The sequence below is a fragment of the Pipistrellus kuhlii genome, unplaced genomic scaffold (assembly GCF_014108245.1).
Source record: "Pipistrellus kuhlii isolate mPipKuh1 unplaced genomic scaffold, mPipKuh1.p scaffold_m20_p_2, whole genome shotgun sequence".
Classification (NCBI taxonomy): Eukaryota; Metazoa; Chordata; class Mammalia; order Chiroptera; family Vespertilionidae; genus Pipistrellus; species Pipistrellus kuhlii.
In genome coordinates, this window is record NW_023425515.1 from 52,960,246 (window position 1) to 52,978,170 (window position 17,925).

The 17,925-nt window shown below is 46.1% G+C and overlaps 1 protein-coding gene across 2 annotated transcripts in view; it reads left to right on the forward strand.

Moving 5' to 3' along the window:
• The window catches only part of FSTL1 (follistatin like 1), a 57,772-nt gene that overhangs the window by 24,780 nt on the left and 15,067 nt on the right, over window positions 1-17,925 (forward strand). For both annotated transcript variants that reach the window (XM_036448312.2, XM_045583963.1), the window contains exons 3-6: window positions 11,380-11,484; window positions 13,847-13,976; window positions 14,827-14,859; window positions 16,476-16,606. In XM_036448312.2, coding sequence (XP_036304205.1) covers window positions 11,380-11,484; window positions 13,847-13,976; window positions 14,827-14,859; window positions 16,476-16,606 — 399 coding nt within the window. The remainder of the gene's footprint in view (window positions 1-11,379; window positions 11,485-13,846; window positions 13,977-14,826; window positions 14,860-16,475; window positions 16,607-17,925) is intronic.

The window sequence follows — 17,925 nt, forward strand, 5'->3', positions numbered from 1 at the left end:
GGGACAGCCCCAGAAGAGGAGTTGGCACAGGATCTGTCTTGCAGCCCCTCCTTCAAGTCCTGGGGCAATGGATTCAGCAGCCCTTTCACGCTTTCATCAAAGGTTGATGGGTGCACAGGGCGCTGTGCTGGGACCTATGGAAGCACTCTAAAATATCATCCTGTCCTCTAGGAACTTAAAGTTCGGCTGGGAAGGCAAAATCTGTACAATTAAAAATTTAAAAAGTGATTAAAATGAGTTCAAAGTGGAGTGAGAATTCAAGCAAGGAAGAAGGAATTCATATCAACCAAAAGGAAAGGTCACAGAGGATGGAGTGGTGTAACCTGAGCTAAGCCTTGAAGGACAGGAAGGATTTGTGCAACCCAGACAAAAAAAAAAAAAAATCAGACTTTCCAGGTGGTGACATCTTTTTAAGCTGGTCTCGTAGGACATCCTCCTCCCAGCTGAAGGTTAAAGGAGCATCGAACAATACCTGCCGGTGCTGACATTTTCAAAGGGTAATGAGTTCCCATTTCAAGATGTAGAGCCTCGGGAGTCCTATGTCTTTTATTTTAGTCTGCTTGTGTCTTAAATATGCCGTGGCTACCTGCTCTACCCATCGGCATAGCTGAAGCTCCAAGGAGCCAGAGAGTTCCTGGAGGTAAAGAGGCCAACGACCTCAAGGCCAAGTTACCAACGAAGTCACCCAGGGGAGAGAAGACTCTGAGTTTCATGACAAAGGCTTTGTTAAATGTGACCCAGGAGATGCCGACAGGTGACGTGTCAGGCGTTTGAATCCGTGCCGGCTCCTGTGAATCACCGTGGGGAAGCGGTAGCTTAGCCTTCAGTTTGAGGGAAAGCCATGCACAGATTGGGATAATGGAAAGGAGCCACAGAGGCGGGGGGACTATTCCCTGATTGGAGAAGGTATTCAAAGTTCTCAATGTTAATAAATCACTGGGTTTATTCCGTAGTAGGTATGTGTATCAGGAACTACCTAGGGGCCACCTAAATTTGGTTGACCCCTGGGACAAAAGGGTGGATATAGCTCTTAGGCTATATCCGTATCAGAGAAACAGGGGAGTAAATATTACATTCTATTCTGAGGCCTGTGAATGTGAATCCTATCTGTTTCTGGGCTGGGGAAGCTTGGGGAAATGAAGGTTGGCTTGCAGGAATGTTGGTCTGGATGTGGTGGGCGGGCACTGCAGGGGACACTCTCCCACAGCTGCCCCGGAGCTGTCTCCGTCCTTTAGTTGAGGGTACTGGAATTTAGGTGTGGGGGTCTCTCCCTCTCTCTCTCTCGCTCTCTCTCTCCTTTTAATCAACCATTGTCCTTGAACTACATGTGGAAATAATTAGATCATGAATGCTGAGTAAATGTAAGCCCTGGCAGTCCCAGACATACTTCAGTGACAGGTTCTTGGCAGGAATGAAGAACTGAATCTCATGTGAATTTCCTTTAACCATTCTCTCCCTTCTTCTCTTTCTTTTTTTCTTGCAAGGCAAACACAAATAGAATAAAAAAGTTATTAATGGCATTCCAGGGGAGTAGAGAGTTCCAAGCAGTTAACTGGTTACTGAAATAAGGCCTCTCAATTGGGGTCCCATTACTGCTCCCTGATTTCCTCTGCCATGATCCAGGAGGGAATGAAAAGGCATTTCTTATGAAAATTCTTTGACTGTGAAAACCAGTTTTAATTCCTCAACCCAAACTCAGCGAAACCCCTGAAGTACCCTCACGAGGCTCTATGTGTAAACAGTCTCTTTAGTTTGGGCATTTGGGTTCGCTTCCTTGGGAAAATAAAGTTTGATATTCAAGAACGTCTGAAATGGTAAATTCCTGTGCTTTCTAGTTAAGAGAATCCTAACAGTGTAAAGGACCTTGACATCATCTACAACCCCTCCTCTCTCCCCCCCTTTTTTTTTATGGATGGGGAAACTGAGGACCAGAGAGGTCAAGCATCTTGCCCTAAGCCACACAGTGTGCTACAGGCAGTTATATGTCAGAGCCCGTCTCTAGGTTTCTGTGCCAGTTCTCTTTACATGGAATCTCACTGCCTCTGTCTGGTCTGCCCTCTGGGTTACTGGTTCAGGTTTTAGCAGAAGTTTAAAGGCTTTTTGTGCAGAGGAGGAAGGGTCTCATCCCAACATTTGCCAAATCATTTCTCCTATAATGGCATTCATCATACATTTCTTGGAGCTCTCTAGATTTCCTGGTTTTGCTTCCAGTTTTCTGAATGTGCCCACTCTGCTTTCTTGGCTGCTTCCCCTTCAGAGCCCTCATACGGTTGTGCAAGCTGTTCACTACACGAGAAGGTGAGGGAGACTGACTTCCAACCTGCACGCTGCTTGCCAAGCCCTGTAACCTGGCCAGATGTGGCATCTGCCCAGAGGAGACAGACCCCAAGAGGGCGGGTGGCAGTCTGCTCTCCTTGCTTCTCTCTGTGCGTATCCTGTCCCTTTCTCTTCTCAGCTGCCCTCATCCCTCCATTCCCACCCTTCCCTCCTGAGCTCATTTGTTCTCTTGGCTGCATTTCTCACTCTGACGCGGATGATGTCCAGATGTGTATCTCTACTAGGCCTTTATTTTCAACTGTCCCTGGAATGTTTTACATCCCTGGAGACGTATGCCCGTTACTGATGCATCATGCTTCACACACACACACACACACACACACACACACACACACACACACCCAGGGCTCCATCTCCGAGACACAGCAACAACCTTCCAGGCCCTGGAAGCCAAGATCCTGGCAGATTCCTCCATTCTCTCCTCCCCCACTTCTCTCTGGTAGGTTGCCAGATCTTGTTCTTTAGAAATTTCTCTTGGATTCCTTCCTTCTCTGCCGCACCCTACATGAGATTCTCATTCCCCAGGCTCTTTCTAGCTGATTTCCTTGTGCCTCCAATTAATTCCTCCTTACCCACTTCTTCCCATGTACCACTGCCAAACTATTTTGAAAACCCTCCTGCTCAAAACCTATAGGGTTTGTCTCCATCCCAATCCTGCCATTCGTCGAGCTCAGCTCAAGTCCCATTTCACCCATGAAGCCCCACCTCCTGGAGGCTGCCACATCTCCTTGAGGACTGCGTTGGCCTTTTAGTGCCATCGCCCTGATGAGGTTAGAAACTTTTGCCAAGGCAGAGACCACTCCTTTCAAGTGGATGCCATAGAGCTTTGCACCATGCCGGTCACAGACTTATTATACTTGTTTTGTTGTTATGGGCACTCACCACAAGCATGCTTTCTGATGGGTTAATTACCTGCATTGTCCTTTCCTGAAGACTGGAGGACTCTCTCTAGCCTTCTTTTGTCCTTCATAGTGGGCAAATCTTAGGCAGCCAGCTGGAGAATGGGAAATGAGTGCTATGCTCAGACCTAACAGGCTAATTCAGGACAGAAAGTGGTCTGACCTAAAAGCCCCCGCCCTCTCCACCCCCACACCACCAACCAGGTGTTCTGGAAAAACTAGCGGGTGAATTTGCAAAACTGGGGGACTTGCAAAAGGCACTCTTCAGGAAGACTAATGGAATATCTCAGGCACTCCCAGGGATAACTCTTAGGACTATAAACAGACCTTGGGGAGCCCTTCAGTAAGAGTGGAGTCACTGGATGTGCCTGAGTTGAGGAAGCAGCATGACACTGCCTGGGGAGACACCCCAGCTCATCATTGAGGACCAGAACCTGGAGGCATGAGAGCAGAATCACCCTCCTCCGGTGCTGGAAACGGTCCAGAGCCACCGTCTTCTCCACGCCAATAGGGATGCATCCTCCGACCTCCTCGACCAGCAGTTCTCATCCTGTGGGTCGTGACCACTTTGGGGTCGAACAACCCTTTCATCACATGGGTTGCCCAAGACATCCTGCATATCAGATATTTACATTACAACTCAGCAGTAGCAAATTTACAGTTATGAAGTAGCAACGAAAATAATTGTATGGTTGGGGGTCAACACAACATGAGGAACTGTATTAAAGGGTCGCGGCATTAGGAAGGTTGAGAATCACAAGGTCCTCGATCCTTGTGAGATGGTTTTCAGCCCTGTATGAAGTACCTAGCATAATCCTAACTCTGTAAGGGCTTACTAAATGCTGCAGTATGCTTCTGCTAGGACTGGGCAAGATCATACAAACAACGGAACTTAGCGCTCTGGAGAAGCCAAGCACCCAGGTTGCTGTGCTGGGTCCGGGCCACCTCCAGGAAGACCTAACCTATGGAGGAGGGGGATTGCAGAGAAAGGGCTTCTCTGTGGAGTGGCAGTGGAGGTGCTTCCGTCTGTCAAGGTGCTTCAGGCCGACACTTAGAAAATGTGACAGAACCTGTCAAACCATAAAGACAATGGTTAAGGTAAGCAGCTTTGTCCCATCTAAAATCTGATAGTAATTTTCAGGCACACCATATATTATCACATGAGAAAAAGAGTGAGGAGTATGTTATCCCATAAGCTGTACTAGAGGCTGAATGCAGATATCAACAGAAAGGAGAATTTGATTAATTCTTGAGTGACAAGTCCATAATAGATATTTTTATCTTAAAGCAAATTCTCTGAGATAATGCATCCCTTATTTTGATGTTATAAAACCCACACCTTCAATCCAAACATCCCAAATGCCATTGCAACTGGCCACCGACACTGACACTAATCTGAATGGACCCCAAATGACATTTAATGTAGGAAACATTCATTAGGCATTCTCTCAGGCAGGACAGTGTGGTGGGTCTGTGGGAAGCCAAAATGTGCAAGCGCTTAGTCTACTTTAGATAAGTTGTATGTGCATAAAATATTAAACTAGGCTCCGACTTACAGACTACAGGTGCAGAGCTTTCTCGTTTAGGAAGAAAATGTGGGGTAGGTGGACAGTCCAATTTACTGTGAAGCTAATTAAGCTTCAGTTTCAGACCTGTTACTTACAAGGCCCACCCACGACCCTGTGCCCAATTTTGCAGTCATCATTAAGTATTCTTTTGCTTATTTTGTTTGTTTGTTTGTTTGTTTGTTTGTTTTGGTTTTGTTTTTTTAAATATATTTTAATTGATTTCAGAGAGGAAGGAAGAGGGAGAGAGATAGAAACATCAATGATGAGAGAGAATCATTGATTGGCTGCCTCTGGCATGCCCTCTAATGGGGATCAAGCCTGCAACCTGAGCATGTGCTTGACCAGAAATCAAACTGGGGACCCTTCAGTCCACAGACCAAAGCTCAATCCACTGAGTGAAACCAACTAGGGATAGGGTAAGCATTCTTTTTTTTCTTTTTTTTTTTAGGAAAGCCCCTCAAATTTTGTAAGCTTCAGACCCCACAAAACCTGGATCTGGCTCTGTGCATAAACTCAGAGTGAACACATAGGGGGACGAGTCCTTGCAAATGCAGTGCCTGCTGCCAAGTGCATTGGGACATCTGCTAGACATCACCACTCCTTCCTCTTTACCTGCGCCCACACATTCTCTTCAGGGACAGGAGGAGTTAGAGAACGTGAGCACGGTCCCATGGTGCTCTAGGTAGACTGTAAGGTCCTAAAATGGTTTTGCTTTCTCCTTGGCTTTCTCCGGTTCGGGCTACTAGGTTTCATTCCAGAAGGGCCTCCCCAGGGCAGCCAGCATCCCACCCCACCCCCACCCCTTTCCCCTGTTCTCCCCAGTTCTGTGAGTGCCTTTGTCCCAAGGAGCCCTGGTGTTCCTGTGGAGTTTCCATGACTAATTCGGGCAAAGCAAGGAGAGCCTTTCTCGCGTCAACAAAGCCGCTCTGTCACAGAATAGTGGCAAGGGAGCCAAGATTCCACCTTGGCATACGTAAGGGCTGTTTTTATTTTTAATTTTTTTTCAAAAAGAAAAGTTAGGAAGGAGGAAAAGGATGGAAGGCACAGAGCTGACCCAGTTTACATCCGTGGTTGGTGGAATATTAAGATGCACTTTAAAAAAGTCTTTAAACATTTAAAGTGTATTTCATGCTCAGACTTACCGCTGTGGTGGTCCCAGAGACTCAAACACACTAGCACCTCTAGTGGCGGCTTAGCAAATAACTTGCTTTTTTAGTTGCAAAAATAAATCCTGTTTTTTCAGACCTCGGATCCAGTCTAGCTTTGATTTGTGAAGAGGCAAAGTGGTGTAGTGGAAAGAGCTGGATTAAAGTCTGGAGACCACACGTGGAGCCCCATGAGGTCTTGGACCAATCACAGATAGCCCTCCACAAGTCTCAGTTTCATCTGGAATGGCCAAAGAGATAACTCCTGCCTGCCTATCCTCGAAGGTTTTGAGAATAAAAAATGATGGTCAAAATTACAGACCAATCAATATTACGGTACAAATATAAAGTATCATTTATTCCCATGCAGTGGCTGACAGTTGCTCAGAGAGGAGGTTTTTCCCTGTAAAAGTCAGCAATCTCCCCTGTCAGCCTTTCCCAAGAGAACTCTGCCTTGTGAAACTTCACCATGGGACCAGATCCCCAGGGCATGGCTTGCAACACTTAATGAACACAACATAGAGCCAGTCGGGGAGATGATGCGGATGGGAAAAGCTAGAAATCTGATGTTTTGCGTGCCTGTGAATGGGAGGAATTGGAAACAAGTATTTATTGATTTTTTTTTCTCAATATATCAGGGTGTCTACACTTCCAGAATATGCCCTCTCCCTAATCAATTATACTCTCCCAAAGTGTATTCAGACCGACGGGTGTGTATATCCGTGACCTCTCCCTGTGCCTGCCCTTGAAGCTGTCCCCTCTCTCCAAGACTCACTCCCTTGACTGCTCTTGGGAAAAGAATATCAAGGCTCTGGGGTCAGGCTGACCTGTTCTAAGCCTGACTCAGCTCTCACTAGTCATATGGCCTCTGTACATCACAGAGCTTTTCTGAATCTTACTTTCCTCCCCATCTGTTATATGGAAACCTGCACAGACGTTGTGAGGACAGAGACATCTGAAAAGAGCCTCACTCGGATGGAGGTGCTCTAATGTATATTAGCATCGGGCCCTCGTCCATTGTCACCCCCACAAGAGCTCTGCTTTATATCTTGCTAGAGAGTGGGAATTTTTGAGAGGCCGTGGACTGTGTCCCAGATAGAGCTGTCAGTGCTGACATCAGGCCAGGCCTTGAGATACAGTCTCATGGCCCCTTCCCAGCACGTAGGCCTTCTTTCATAGATCACTGTCAGCTTTCTGAAGAACAGGATAACCCTGTGAATCACATGGTCGTCCATGGCATGACCCTGACATTGCTTGGGAAGAACTGTTTTGTCTTGAGTTGCTTGCTCTGCAAAAATAGGATGTGGTAAATATGCTTAAAAGTAGTCCTGCACAAAGGGCTGGGGCTGCTCTCTGGACTCCCTGTGTGGAGAAAGGCAGAGCAGTCACCAGCTCGCTGGCCAGCCAGCCGGCCAGCTAATAAAGGCTCCCTAAATTTTAATTTGGACTCCAGTGGTCATTCACTCACATTCGTTCCACAACAACCTGGCAGGTTTCCCTGCCCCCAGCCTCTCTCTCCATCCAGGCTGCCCCGCACCTGGAGTCAGAATTCCCAAGTTGGAAGGGACCAGACACAGTATTCCAAAACACCACATCATCATGCCACTGGCTCCATTCCAAATGTCCCAAGGTCCTCACTGCCCACCCACCAGGTCAGCTGGCAAGACCTGCCACACTGCCTCATCTCTCTCATCCTTGCCATGCTCCTCTCTACCCAGGAGCGTGTTCCTAACATGAACATCTCAAGGTGTTCTCCCTCACTTAGAATCAGTCACTCAGGAGATGGGTAAAACCACCTATCACCCTAAGGAACTTTTTAGAATCTTTGGGAATGCTCTCGACAACCCTGTTCCCAGAGAAGCTAGGGCTTGGGAAGGGCTTGTCTTCATTGTTGATTTCTGCATGAAAGCATGCCTGTGAATGGGGGGCACTGGGAAGGACCATGAGGGCTTTAGGTAAGACATCCCCCCTACCCCCACCCCCCAGTTCCAGTTCTTGGTTTGTGCTGCCTGTACCTGCAGGGCATGAACCCCAATCTCCCACCTCCTCACCACATCTGGCAGGAAAGAGCTGGGAGGAGCTGCAGGAGCCAAGGCTGCTCTTTGTCCACGAGACAAAGAGAGAGATTGCCACCTATTGATAGATGCGCCACCAGCATTTCTCTGTGGTCTTCAAACAGGGCAACAGGGTTGGTAGGCCCTTTGGTTTTTCCATCTAGTTGGTCCTCCCGCTTTCAGTCTTGTCATTCCAGTGTAAGGGAGGCTGGGTGGGGATGTGGCAGCCAAAGTGGTAACAGCAAATCTGAGGGAAAATTGCCTGAGCATCGGCTTTGCACTGTCAAGTTGGCCACTTTCAGTTGTGAGGCAGGCTCTCTGCCGCATGTGGAACATGTTGTTTAATCTCACACATCCCTCACAGAGATCAGTGTTATCCCTGGGCAGAGGTGCGCCCAGGGCAGCTGAGGAGCAGAAGTGGAGCGCAGGGATTCACATCTAACTCTGACGCAGCATTAAGCACTTTCTCCTGACATTTACTAATTATGCAAATCACACCCTTAACCTTAACCCTTCTGGGCATGAAAATAAATGTAAAAGAACTTTTCCTTTAGGTTGGGTAGAATATGCCACTTTCTAGTTATTTAACCTATAAGGCTCAGACCCCTCATCTGTAAAATAGGGATGATTATGGTGTCAAACTTAGGGCATTGTCAGAGAGCTTAACTGAGATAATATATAACAAAAATCTCATAGCAGGGTACCAGCTATTTATAAGTGGGAGCTCAATCATCTCTGTGGGTGTGGATTAGAATCCTAATTCCTCTCATTTTCCGCTTTGGGGCCTTGGGGAAGGTGCTTGACCTTTCTGATCTTTCGTCTTCTCGTCTATAAAATGGGGTTAGTAATATACGTGTTCTTGCAGGGCTGTTCACAAAGTAAGATGAAATTTTAGGTATGTAAACACTTTGTAAATTTTAATTGTATTATTCAAATATTAGTCTATATTTTAAATAAAAAGTATCTGTTTCTTTACCTGGATTTTTGAGATCTATTTCTGATGAGTGATTTGGGTTGAATTAAACCTATAACTAAAAGCTTTTTTTTTTTTTTTTTTTTTTTAGTATTCACTAAAAACAACAACATAAGATTTAAAAAAGGGAGAGGGGGCTCCATAAATGCCACAGGCTATTATTCTGCAGTAAACTCTATAAGCATTAACATGAATAACATCTTACATAGGCGATTCGTTATACAGTTTGTGATGCACTTCCAAATGTGTTATTTCATTTCATCTTCACAGGGCAGGATTGGTACTCATCCCTATTATAGAGAGGAAAACTCTGAGGCTCAAAGTATTAAAGTGACTAGTTACAGCACAGCTAATAATTGCTAACGGTTGTGGGTGTCTGCCGTGGGGCTGTGTGTTGGTGCCCCTTTAAGTGTAGGCATATGTCTGAGCATGCTTTTTATACATTTGTGTGTCTGTACCTCGTGTGACACACACACACACAGAGGATTGTATGTTAGCTAGTTGTTTCCTGAAAGGGAAAGGAGAAAATAGTCTTATCTGAGGTGTTTTGTGTGTGTTTTTGTGTGTGTTTTGCACTGCTCAGCAATAGCCTTTTCCTCTTCTTGTTTAGAGCTGCTTTCTATTCCCAGGCACAGTTTCCAAGAGGACCGCTCTGCCTGGAGAATATGTTTGATTTTATCGCTGTTCTTGGCTTAGGAAACAACAGCTAGTCCTCCCAGCCTTCTGGGAATGACTTCTTTTCTTCCTTGCCTGCCAGCTTTATTGAATTCTCCTTAGCAACATCCAAAAAAGAATGGGTGTGGCCACAGCCCGTGAACCAATGAGATGTGAACATGGCGAGGGTTTCCAGACCAATGGGAGCCTCGCATGACACGCTGGCTGACTCAGGAGAGAAAGCAATAACCTGAAGTTTGCAAAGCAGCCTCCGGGTGGCAGCAGACCAGCTGTATTGGACACAGCCCCTCAGCTCTCAATATCTACTTTGTTTTTTGCTTTCTGCGACCTATTCTTGGATATAAAACACCAGCTGTTAGGAGTAACAGTCATGAGTCTGTGAGTGTGGGTTCTCTGCATGACACAGTAGACATAGCCTGAAAGGAAGAATCTCAGGTTCCATCCCCACCCTTACTTCGGCCAGTCGCATGACCCATTACAGCTCCTGCCATCTTTGTTGGTTTTAGCACAGCCAATGCCACCCTAGTGGGCAAGCCGGAGGCCTGTGGTGAGATTGTCTGAGCAGCCTGTCAGGAAGAGTGGCTAGAGGAATCCCATTCTCCTTCATTCAACCACCAGTACTGCTGGCCTGAGTGGCAAATGAGGTGGGGCTGGCACGAGTGTGTCACTGACAGATGAATAACTACAAACACCCACGTTTTCAGAGGCATAGACTGGAACCATTCCCTGCCTTTTCAGTTCTAGTGCATATGTCTGTACAGGAATATCTGGCCAGAAGTGTTTTGAGGCTAGTTCTACTGCTTATCAGATGGTTTGGCCCTCTTGGTCTTGAAGCCAGAGGCAGATGTGGACAGGGGCTGAATTAGACCAAATAAAAGCAGCAGATCAACATTTCAATAGTTTGGCTATTCTTTTGCTTTGAACACTACTCAGTGAGATTTTGGTCTTTCAGATAGCCATATTACTCTCAGATGTTTCCATTTATGCCCTAGCTGATTGGGTTCAATGGATGGAGTGTCGGCCTGCAGACTGAAGGTTCCCAGGCTTCACTCCAGTCAAGGGCACATGTCCAGGTTGCCAACTTGATCCCCAGTAGGGGCTGTGCAGGGGGCAGCAGATCAATGATTCTCATCATTAATGTTTCTATCTATATTTTCTTCTTTCCTTTCTTTGAAATCAATAAAAATATATTTTTTAAAAAGTTTCCATTTTGGCCTAGTCTATTCTTCTCATCCTTTAGAAATTAAGTGATGGCCTCCTATTTCAGAGTGTCTCATTTGATTCTTGCCCTCCATCTCTCCTCTAGCTCCCTGGTGCTTCCCTATCGATTTTTAAAGACCTCTTGATTTGTATTTTCTCAGAGAGTCACAGAGCATCTTGAGGTCAGGGACTGTGCCTTTATATCTCCATTCCTTAGTGTAGTGTTGGCATATATGTAATGGATAATATTATATTAACCAATAAATGTTCTTAGAAGAAAGGGAGCATGTAAGAAAGGAAGGGGCTCTTGTTCTTTAAGAAACAATCTTAGACTCAGAGGTGGCCTGGGCTGGAGAAGTGCTGGCAAGGTTGGTGCTGGCTGCTGGGGACAACTTGTGGCTAATCAGGACCCTTCAACCCGTGACTCCAAATCAAGCCCTGGGCTTGAACTCTGATCACCACCATCGGTTCATCCCATCATGGGCTCATTTCAGTGACACGGTGTTCTTTTATGATTTTGTGTTTTAGGAAGAACTAAGGAGCAAATCCAAGATCTGTGCCAATGTGTTTTGCGGAGCCGGCCGGGAATGTGCAGTCACAGAGAAGGGAGAGCCCACCTGCCTCTGCATTGAGGTAAGTGCTGAGGTCAGGAGTCAGAGGACAGTGTGGCTGCCTCGTTGGAGCTGCCAGTCGGCACTACAGTGCCCACAATGTCATCATCTTTATGAAAGCACACCCGGTCTGTCTGAAAAGAGTGAAATTTTCATCGCAGAAGTTAAAAATCAGATATCTGTGAACACAGCGATTTTTTTTAAGTTTAGCTTTATAAGATTTTTAAATTACAAAATGCTTTATGTAAGTCAAATAAGTACAGGTATTTATGAAAACATGAAATTAATCTTCAGCATAACCTTCAATTCCCATTAGTCTGAGTTAACCAGTTTGAGTTAATCCAAAACCCAGGTTAACAGATTGGCATATATTTATTTCACTTTTTTTTTTGCCTTTGCTACTATAAACATGTAGAGAGATTTCTTCTATTTTATACAAAAATGGAATCATAACACACAGTTATAGATATGTATATACACAATTTGCGTTTTGCACTCATGCATATATCATGGAAAGCCCTGCAGGTCAGGATGTATAGTTGTAACTCACTTTTTAACAGATGCATGATCTTTCATGGTATAAAAGCACCAGATTTACCCAATCATTTCCCTATAGATGGACATTTCCCACGAAACAACAACATCCTTGTGCAAATAGCCCTACATGCTGCTGCCTTTATTTCTGTAGGACTGATTTCCACTAGGATATGCAAATTTTTAAAAATAGACTGAAAGCAGGCTTTTCAGGTTTGTTTTGGTTTTGAATGAACCATAAAAAGCAAAGTGAGCTTTCAAGAAATACGTCTTTCTTTCTTTCTTTTTTTTTTAAATATATTTTATTGATTTTTTTACAGAGAGGAATGAAGAGAGAGAGAGAGAGAGCTAGAAACGTCGATGAGAGAGAAACATCGACCAGTTGCCTCTTGCTCACCCCCTACCGGGGATGTGCCCGCAACCAAGGTACATGCCCTTGACCGGAATCGAACCCGGGACCCCTCAGTCTGCAGACCGACGCTCTACCACTGAGCCAAACCAGTTTCAGCAAGAAATACATCTTTCATAAGCAGGATTCTGATCAGTTCTCACTCTGCAGGCAAACAACCCTGAATGTGTGCCCTTTCCCCACTTTCTGTCAAATCAACTCGAGCCCCAGGTACATCTGTCTTTGTGCAAACAAATACACCCAGGTTAGTCCCCAGAGGAAGGATCCCGACCCATCGCTCCAGACAGGAAGTCCTCCAATTTAGAAATTAGGAAAACAGATATGCTGGAGACCTGGCAGGGCCTAGCTGGAGGTGCGCTGGCCTCTGTGTGGTGGCTTACGCCCAACTTCAGGCTCAGCAACCCGGCGTCTAGTCTCAGCTCGGCCACATACAATTGTGTGATTTTGAGCAAGCTAGTGCCACGGGATACCATGAAGACAGAGACCGTACGTGGCTTTGCCCAGGGCCCAGCACATGGAAGAACTCAGTAATAAGTATTGGTTAAGTGCAGCTTGTCTTTCTGGCTTTGGCATTCTTGTCTGTAAATTGGAAAGTTGGGGCTACCTCCCAGCACCAGTGTCCTGTGTTTCTTTTCCCTGCACCTGCTCTTCCTTGCTTTGGTGCCTTTACTACGTCTGAGCTGAACTTGCTTCCCCCTCTCTCCTTTCAGAAATCACAAACATCTTAAGAAACTGAGCTTGCCTGTGACCACAACACTTTAAATAGCCAAAGTAGGGCAGAGTTGCCAAGTGAACTTTAGTCCACTTCCTTCTTCACAGTGATTCTCTGTAATACTTCACAAAGATCCAGGCATCCCCACCCCAACCCCCAGCTTCACAACAGGCACTATAAGATTGGGAGGAAAACAAAATGGCCCCACAGTACAAACAAAGCAAGAGAGCCAAGATCCTTAAGATCCAGCCACAGAAGAATTGAAGAGATGCGGAGTTTACCTGCCTTTCAGTCTCCACATTTCCAGCTCTCAGCTCTGGCTGTTTTGTGTCATAGAATACTGGAAGTTTAAGGGATCTTAGATCAGCCAAAGACATTGAGTAACTTACTACAAAATGATGAAGTGAAGAAAATTCCAAACTCCTGACTTCTAATGAAATACCCTTTTGGTAGGGAGGGGTGTGGCAGGGAGGGGTGGGTCTGTCTCTTCACTGAATAGCAGAGAGAACCCTGACCCAGGATCAGCACACAGTCATATGGGGCTGCAAGGTGACAAGATGCCTCCAACACTAAGTGGGGTGCGGTCACAGATGCCAGGGCTGAAGCTCCCACTGCTGAGGCCATCGCGCTGGTGGGGAGTCCTCAGGACATGGCTCTGTGTGCTTGTGTGTGCATGCTCTGTGTGTGTGTTGGCACCCTGGATTGCACCAACACCCAGCTCTGTTTCAGCAATGCAAACCTCACAAGAGGCCTGTGTGTGGCAGCAATGGCAAGACCTACCTCAACCACTGCGAGCTGCATCGGGATGCCTGCCTCACTGGATCCAAAATCCAGGTGGACTACGATGGACATTGCAAAGGTAAGGCGCACCCTCTCTGTGGTCATGGGGAGCCAAGAAGGCAGAGCAGCATGGCAGGGATACCTGGAGTCCTTTCCGCCCTGACACGGCACCCAAAGCCGTGGCGACCACCCAGGTTCTTGGAAGCCTAGCCTCTTGGCGCCCACGAGGTTGCTGGAATCCTCCTGGATGGCCCAGGTGTCCGTCCAGGGTTTCCTATATTAGACCCTAGGGGCTGCCAGCTCTGTCTGCAGCTGAATAGTGGATAGGCAACCACATCAATAATCAATAATAATAATAATAATAATAAGGAAGTATTTAAATGAATTCTGTATCTTTTTTAAAAGCAGGTAAATTTCACTTTTCCCATGCTTTTAAAATGTGGGTACCTCTCAGCCCTAGTAGTATTATGTTTCCTCTTTTTTACCCATACTCAAACCATTACCATAAGGATAAAAGGGAAGGGGTCCCATGCTTGTTACTAATTAAACATTTGCCCCTGCCTAACCGCTGCCCTGCCTAACCGGGCCTCAGCTTCGAATTTCCCTGAAGAAACAAGAAACCGTTGCCCACATGTTGGTCTCCACTCTGTTTCCATGGTGATTCCATATGAGTTCTCAAAGTCCCAGTGACCTCCCCCATCCCTCAATCTGGCAGGACAAGGTGTGCGATCAGGAGGGAACTCGGCGGCCCCAAAGTGGCAAACAAAGCAGGAAAGAAAGGATCCCCAAACTTGGGTCTTGGAAGAAGGAAAGGAGACAGGACTTAAGACAAAATGATGAAAAGGTTGCAAGTGGCCTCTTAATGTGGGGCCATTTTAATCCTAGTAAAATAGAAATTTTATTTTTTCTTGACTTCTTTTGCCTTTCAGAAAAGAAACCTGTAAGTCCATCTGCCAGCCCAGGTGAGTGCCTATTTTTCCACAGTGTGCATCTTTAAAAAAAAATTTTTTTTTAATTAAATTTATTGGGGTGACATTGGTCAACATGGACATACTGGTTTCAGGTGTGGGTTTCTATGTTACAATATCCGTATATTGCATTGTGTGCTCACCACCCAAAGTCAGATCTTCTCCTGCCACCTCCTTTGCCTCCAGCACCCTCCCTCTGGCAACTACCACACTATTGTTTGTGTTCAGGAGTTTCAGTTTTATATCCCACTTATGAGTGAAACCATATGGTCCTTAGCTTTTTCTGAATGACTTATTTCACTCACTTTTTAAAAATTTAACATAATGTTCCCAAGGTCCATCCATGCAGTGTGCATGGTAGGGAGGAAACTTTCTTGATGGAAATTTTGTGTTCTGCAATCCCGCTGGAGACCTCCAGAGCTGTGTCAGCCCTGTGACCCACAGCTGGCCGCTCTTCAGCATCACTCAGAAAAGCTGCAAAACTGCATTTTTTGTGCGTGTGTTTGTCATTTGAAGCATCGGGTTGGGTCAGAAGGTTGACTGTGTTTTGCATTTTTGCTGAATAGTGATTGACCGCAAGGACGAGGAAGTCACTTCCTTCAGTGATCTACAAGATATCCTGTTGTCCAGGCACGAGCAGAATCAGAGGCACAACTTTTTAAGAAATGGGGGAGGGTAATCTGAAATGCCAGTAGGATTTCTTCTGTGATTTTCTACGAATAAATAGTAAAATTTCATCATCATTTATATATTCAGACCCCTTTAGCATATATGTTTCCTTAAATCTTTACAATAACCTTGTGGGGTAGGTTTTATTGTAATTACCTTGCAGATTAAGAGATTGAGGCTCAGAGAGGCCAGGTGAATTTCTCTGAATCCCACAACTAAGAAATGGCAGAGTGGGGAGAGGTGCCAGATTTTCATTCATTGGCTCAGTGCCTCTTACACATCCTAACATGTATTATCTTCCAGGAATTCCCTTTGGCCAAGTCTTTCCCTTCCCTGCTTCCCCAACTCTCAGCCCCACCTGTTGTTCCCGTGTGGCTTACACAGCTGCCCAGAGCCTGGCTTCAGTGTGGCCCTTGGTTGGCCTCGTTGTGTCTAATAAAGTAAAATTCAGGCAGTGCAAAATGTAGGTGGAAGTTTTGAGAGACCCAGTTGGTGAGAGAAGGGAAAGCTATACAGAGAGAATCAGAAATCTAGCGCCATAAAGAAATGCAATGCTCTCCTTTATTCGTCTATTATTTTACTTTATCTTTGGGCCTAGAGAGCTGTTCTGTTGATGGATTGATTTCCCCCACCCCCTCAGCTTCCTAAAGTTAATGAAAATGTCCTTTATTTTGCTGCTCTACTTTCCCCCCATCCCCACCTATGCAACATAGGCTTTCTGTTTCAATATTCTTGATCTCTACAAAATTTTTAGAGACGCGAGCTTGAATCCTGGGTTCGACACTTTCCAGTATGTGCCCTAGGTTGACTCCTCTGTAGCATTGCATGGTCATCCTGTTTCCCTGCGTGCAGTGGGACTGCAGAGAAATGGCGCACTCACATAGTGGGTGCTGGTGACACTGGGGTACTCACCGTCGGTTGACCTCCCCACTTTCCTGCAGTTGTTTGCTATCAGTCCAACCGTGATGAGCTCCGGCACCGCATCATCCAGTGGCTGGAAGCAGAGATCATTCCAGATGGCTGGTTCTCTAAAGGCAGCAACTACAGTGAAATCCTGGACAAGTACTTCAAGGTAATCCAAAGTTGGGGTCAAAGACTGCTCGTCCATGGCCAGACCACGAGGAAATGCAAACCAGCAGAGAGTCCTTGAGTGTTTCCTCACCATAGGTCATCCCATGCAGCAGCAGTAGTTGCCTTCTGACCAGCTTGATCAGCGGGAGCCCAGCAGTACAATCCTTATGATCTAACACACAGTGTTTCCCAAACTTTTGACATATGTGTACCCCTTCTATAATTTTCGTAACGCTCAGTACCCCTCGTACTCATGAGAACGTAGAATTAGGCGCAGCTAAGCACGGTGCAGTGCATATCCCCACCAAACTCCGGTGCAACGCGTACCCCCACCAAACTCTTCCCGTACCCCTGGGAGTACACGTACCACACTTTGGGAAACACTGAATACGTGTTGTTCTGTTTGTGCAGTTAAACCAACAAAGGTGTTGGTAAGCTTATGTATGAAAACTATGGCTCCATGCCCCCGTCCCGTATGACACCTTATAGAACTGGCTGCCGACACAAAAATACCTCCTCAGCCTCTTTCCCACCTACTTTGATATTTCTCTAAGTCGTTAACTAACTACCCATGGCCCATAGAGCAACTCTCATCTGAGAAGAGTCAATGGATTGGCATTTCATGGGTCCAGGATCCTTCATGAACTTAGATACTTACTCTCTTAAAGAGACAGATTATTCCCGTTGGGAACAGAAGAGATGCTACTTCAAAAAGGGGAGTGAGAGTAGAAATAGTACTTAGCAATGAGCAAGGCCACCATGTCAAGGAGATCTTTCTGGGAGCTTGAGATAGTTGGAAGAACCAGCTGATGGACAAGAACACAGACGCACATAAATGTATGTCCCTGTCAGAGATAAACAAACTACATGCAAAAGCAAGTGCGTGTGCGCACAGCAACACACACCCCACTTACCAAGATGCACACGCCACCCAGAGCATGTCCTACCCACAGACACACACACTCAGTTACCTCCATTCCCACATTCGCACAAAAGCCCCTTCCCTTACAGACACACATCTTGGGGCAGATGCCCTGGAACACTCATCCCCAGACATTCACGCCCTCACGGGCCTCAGGGCCTTCTGTCCCAGAATCTAACCAGGCAGGACTCAGGACACGCGAGGAACTTCTTGCCAGCTCTGCAGTCACCAAATGTGGTCAGCACCAACCCCGTCTATGGATTCCTCTTTCTAACACATTCTGGACCCTACGTACTGCATTGGCTTGAAATAGGATCTCTGATCATTTAAAAGTCTGCTTGTGTTATTGTCTTTAGATAGCGAGTTCTCTCTTCTGTGGCAGAACAAGCATCTCTCTC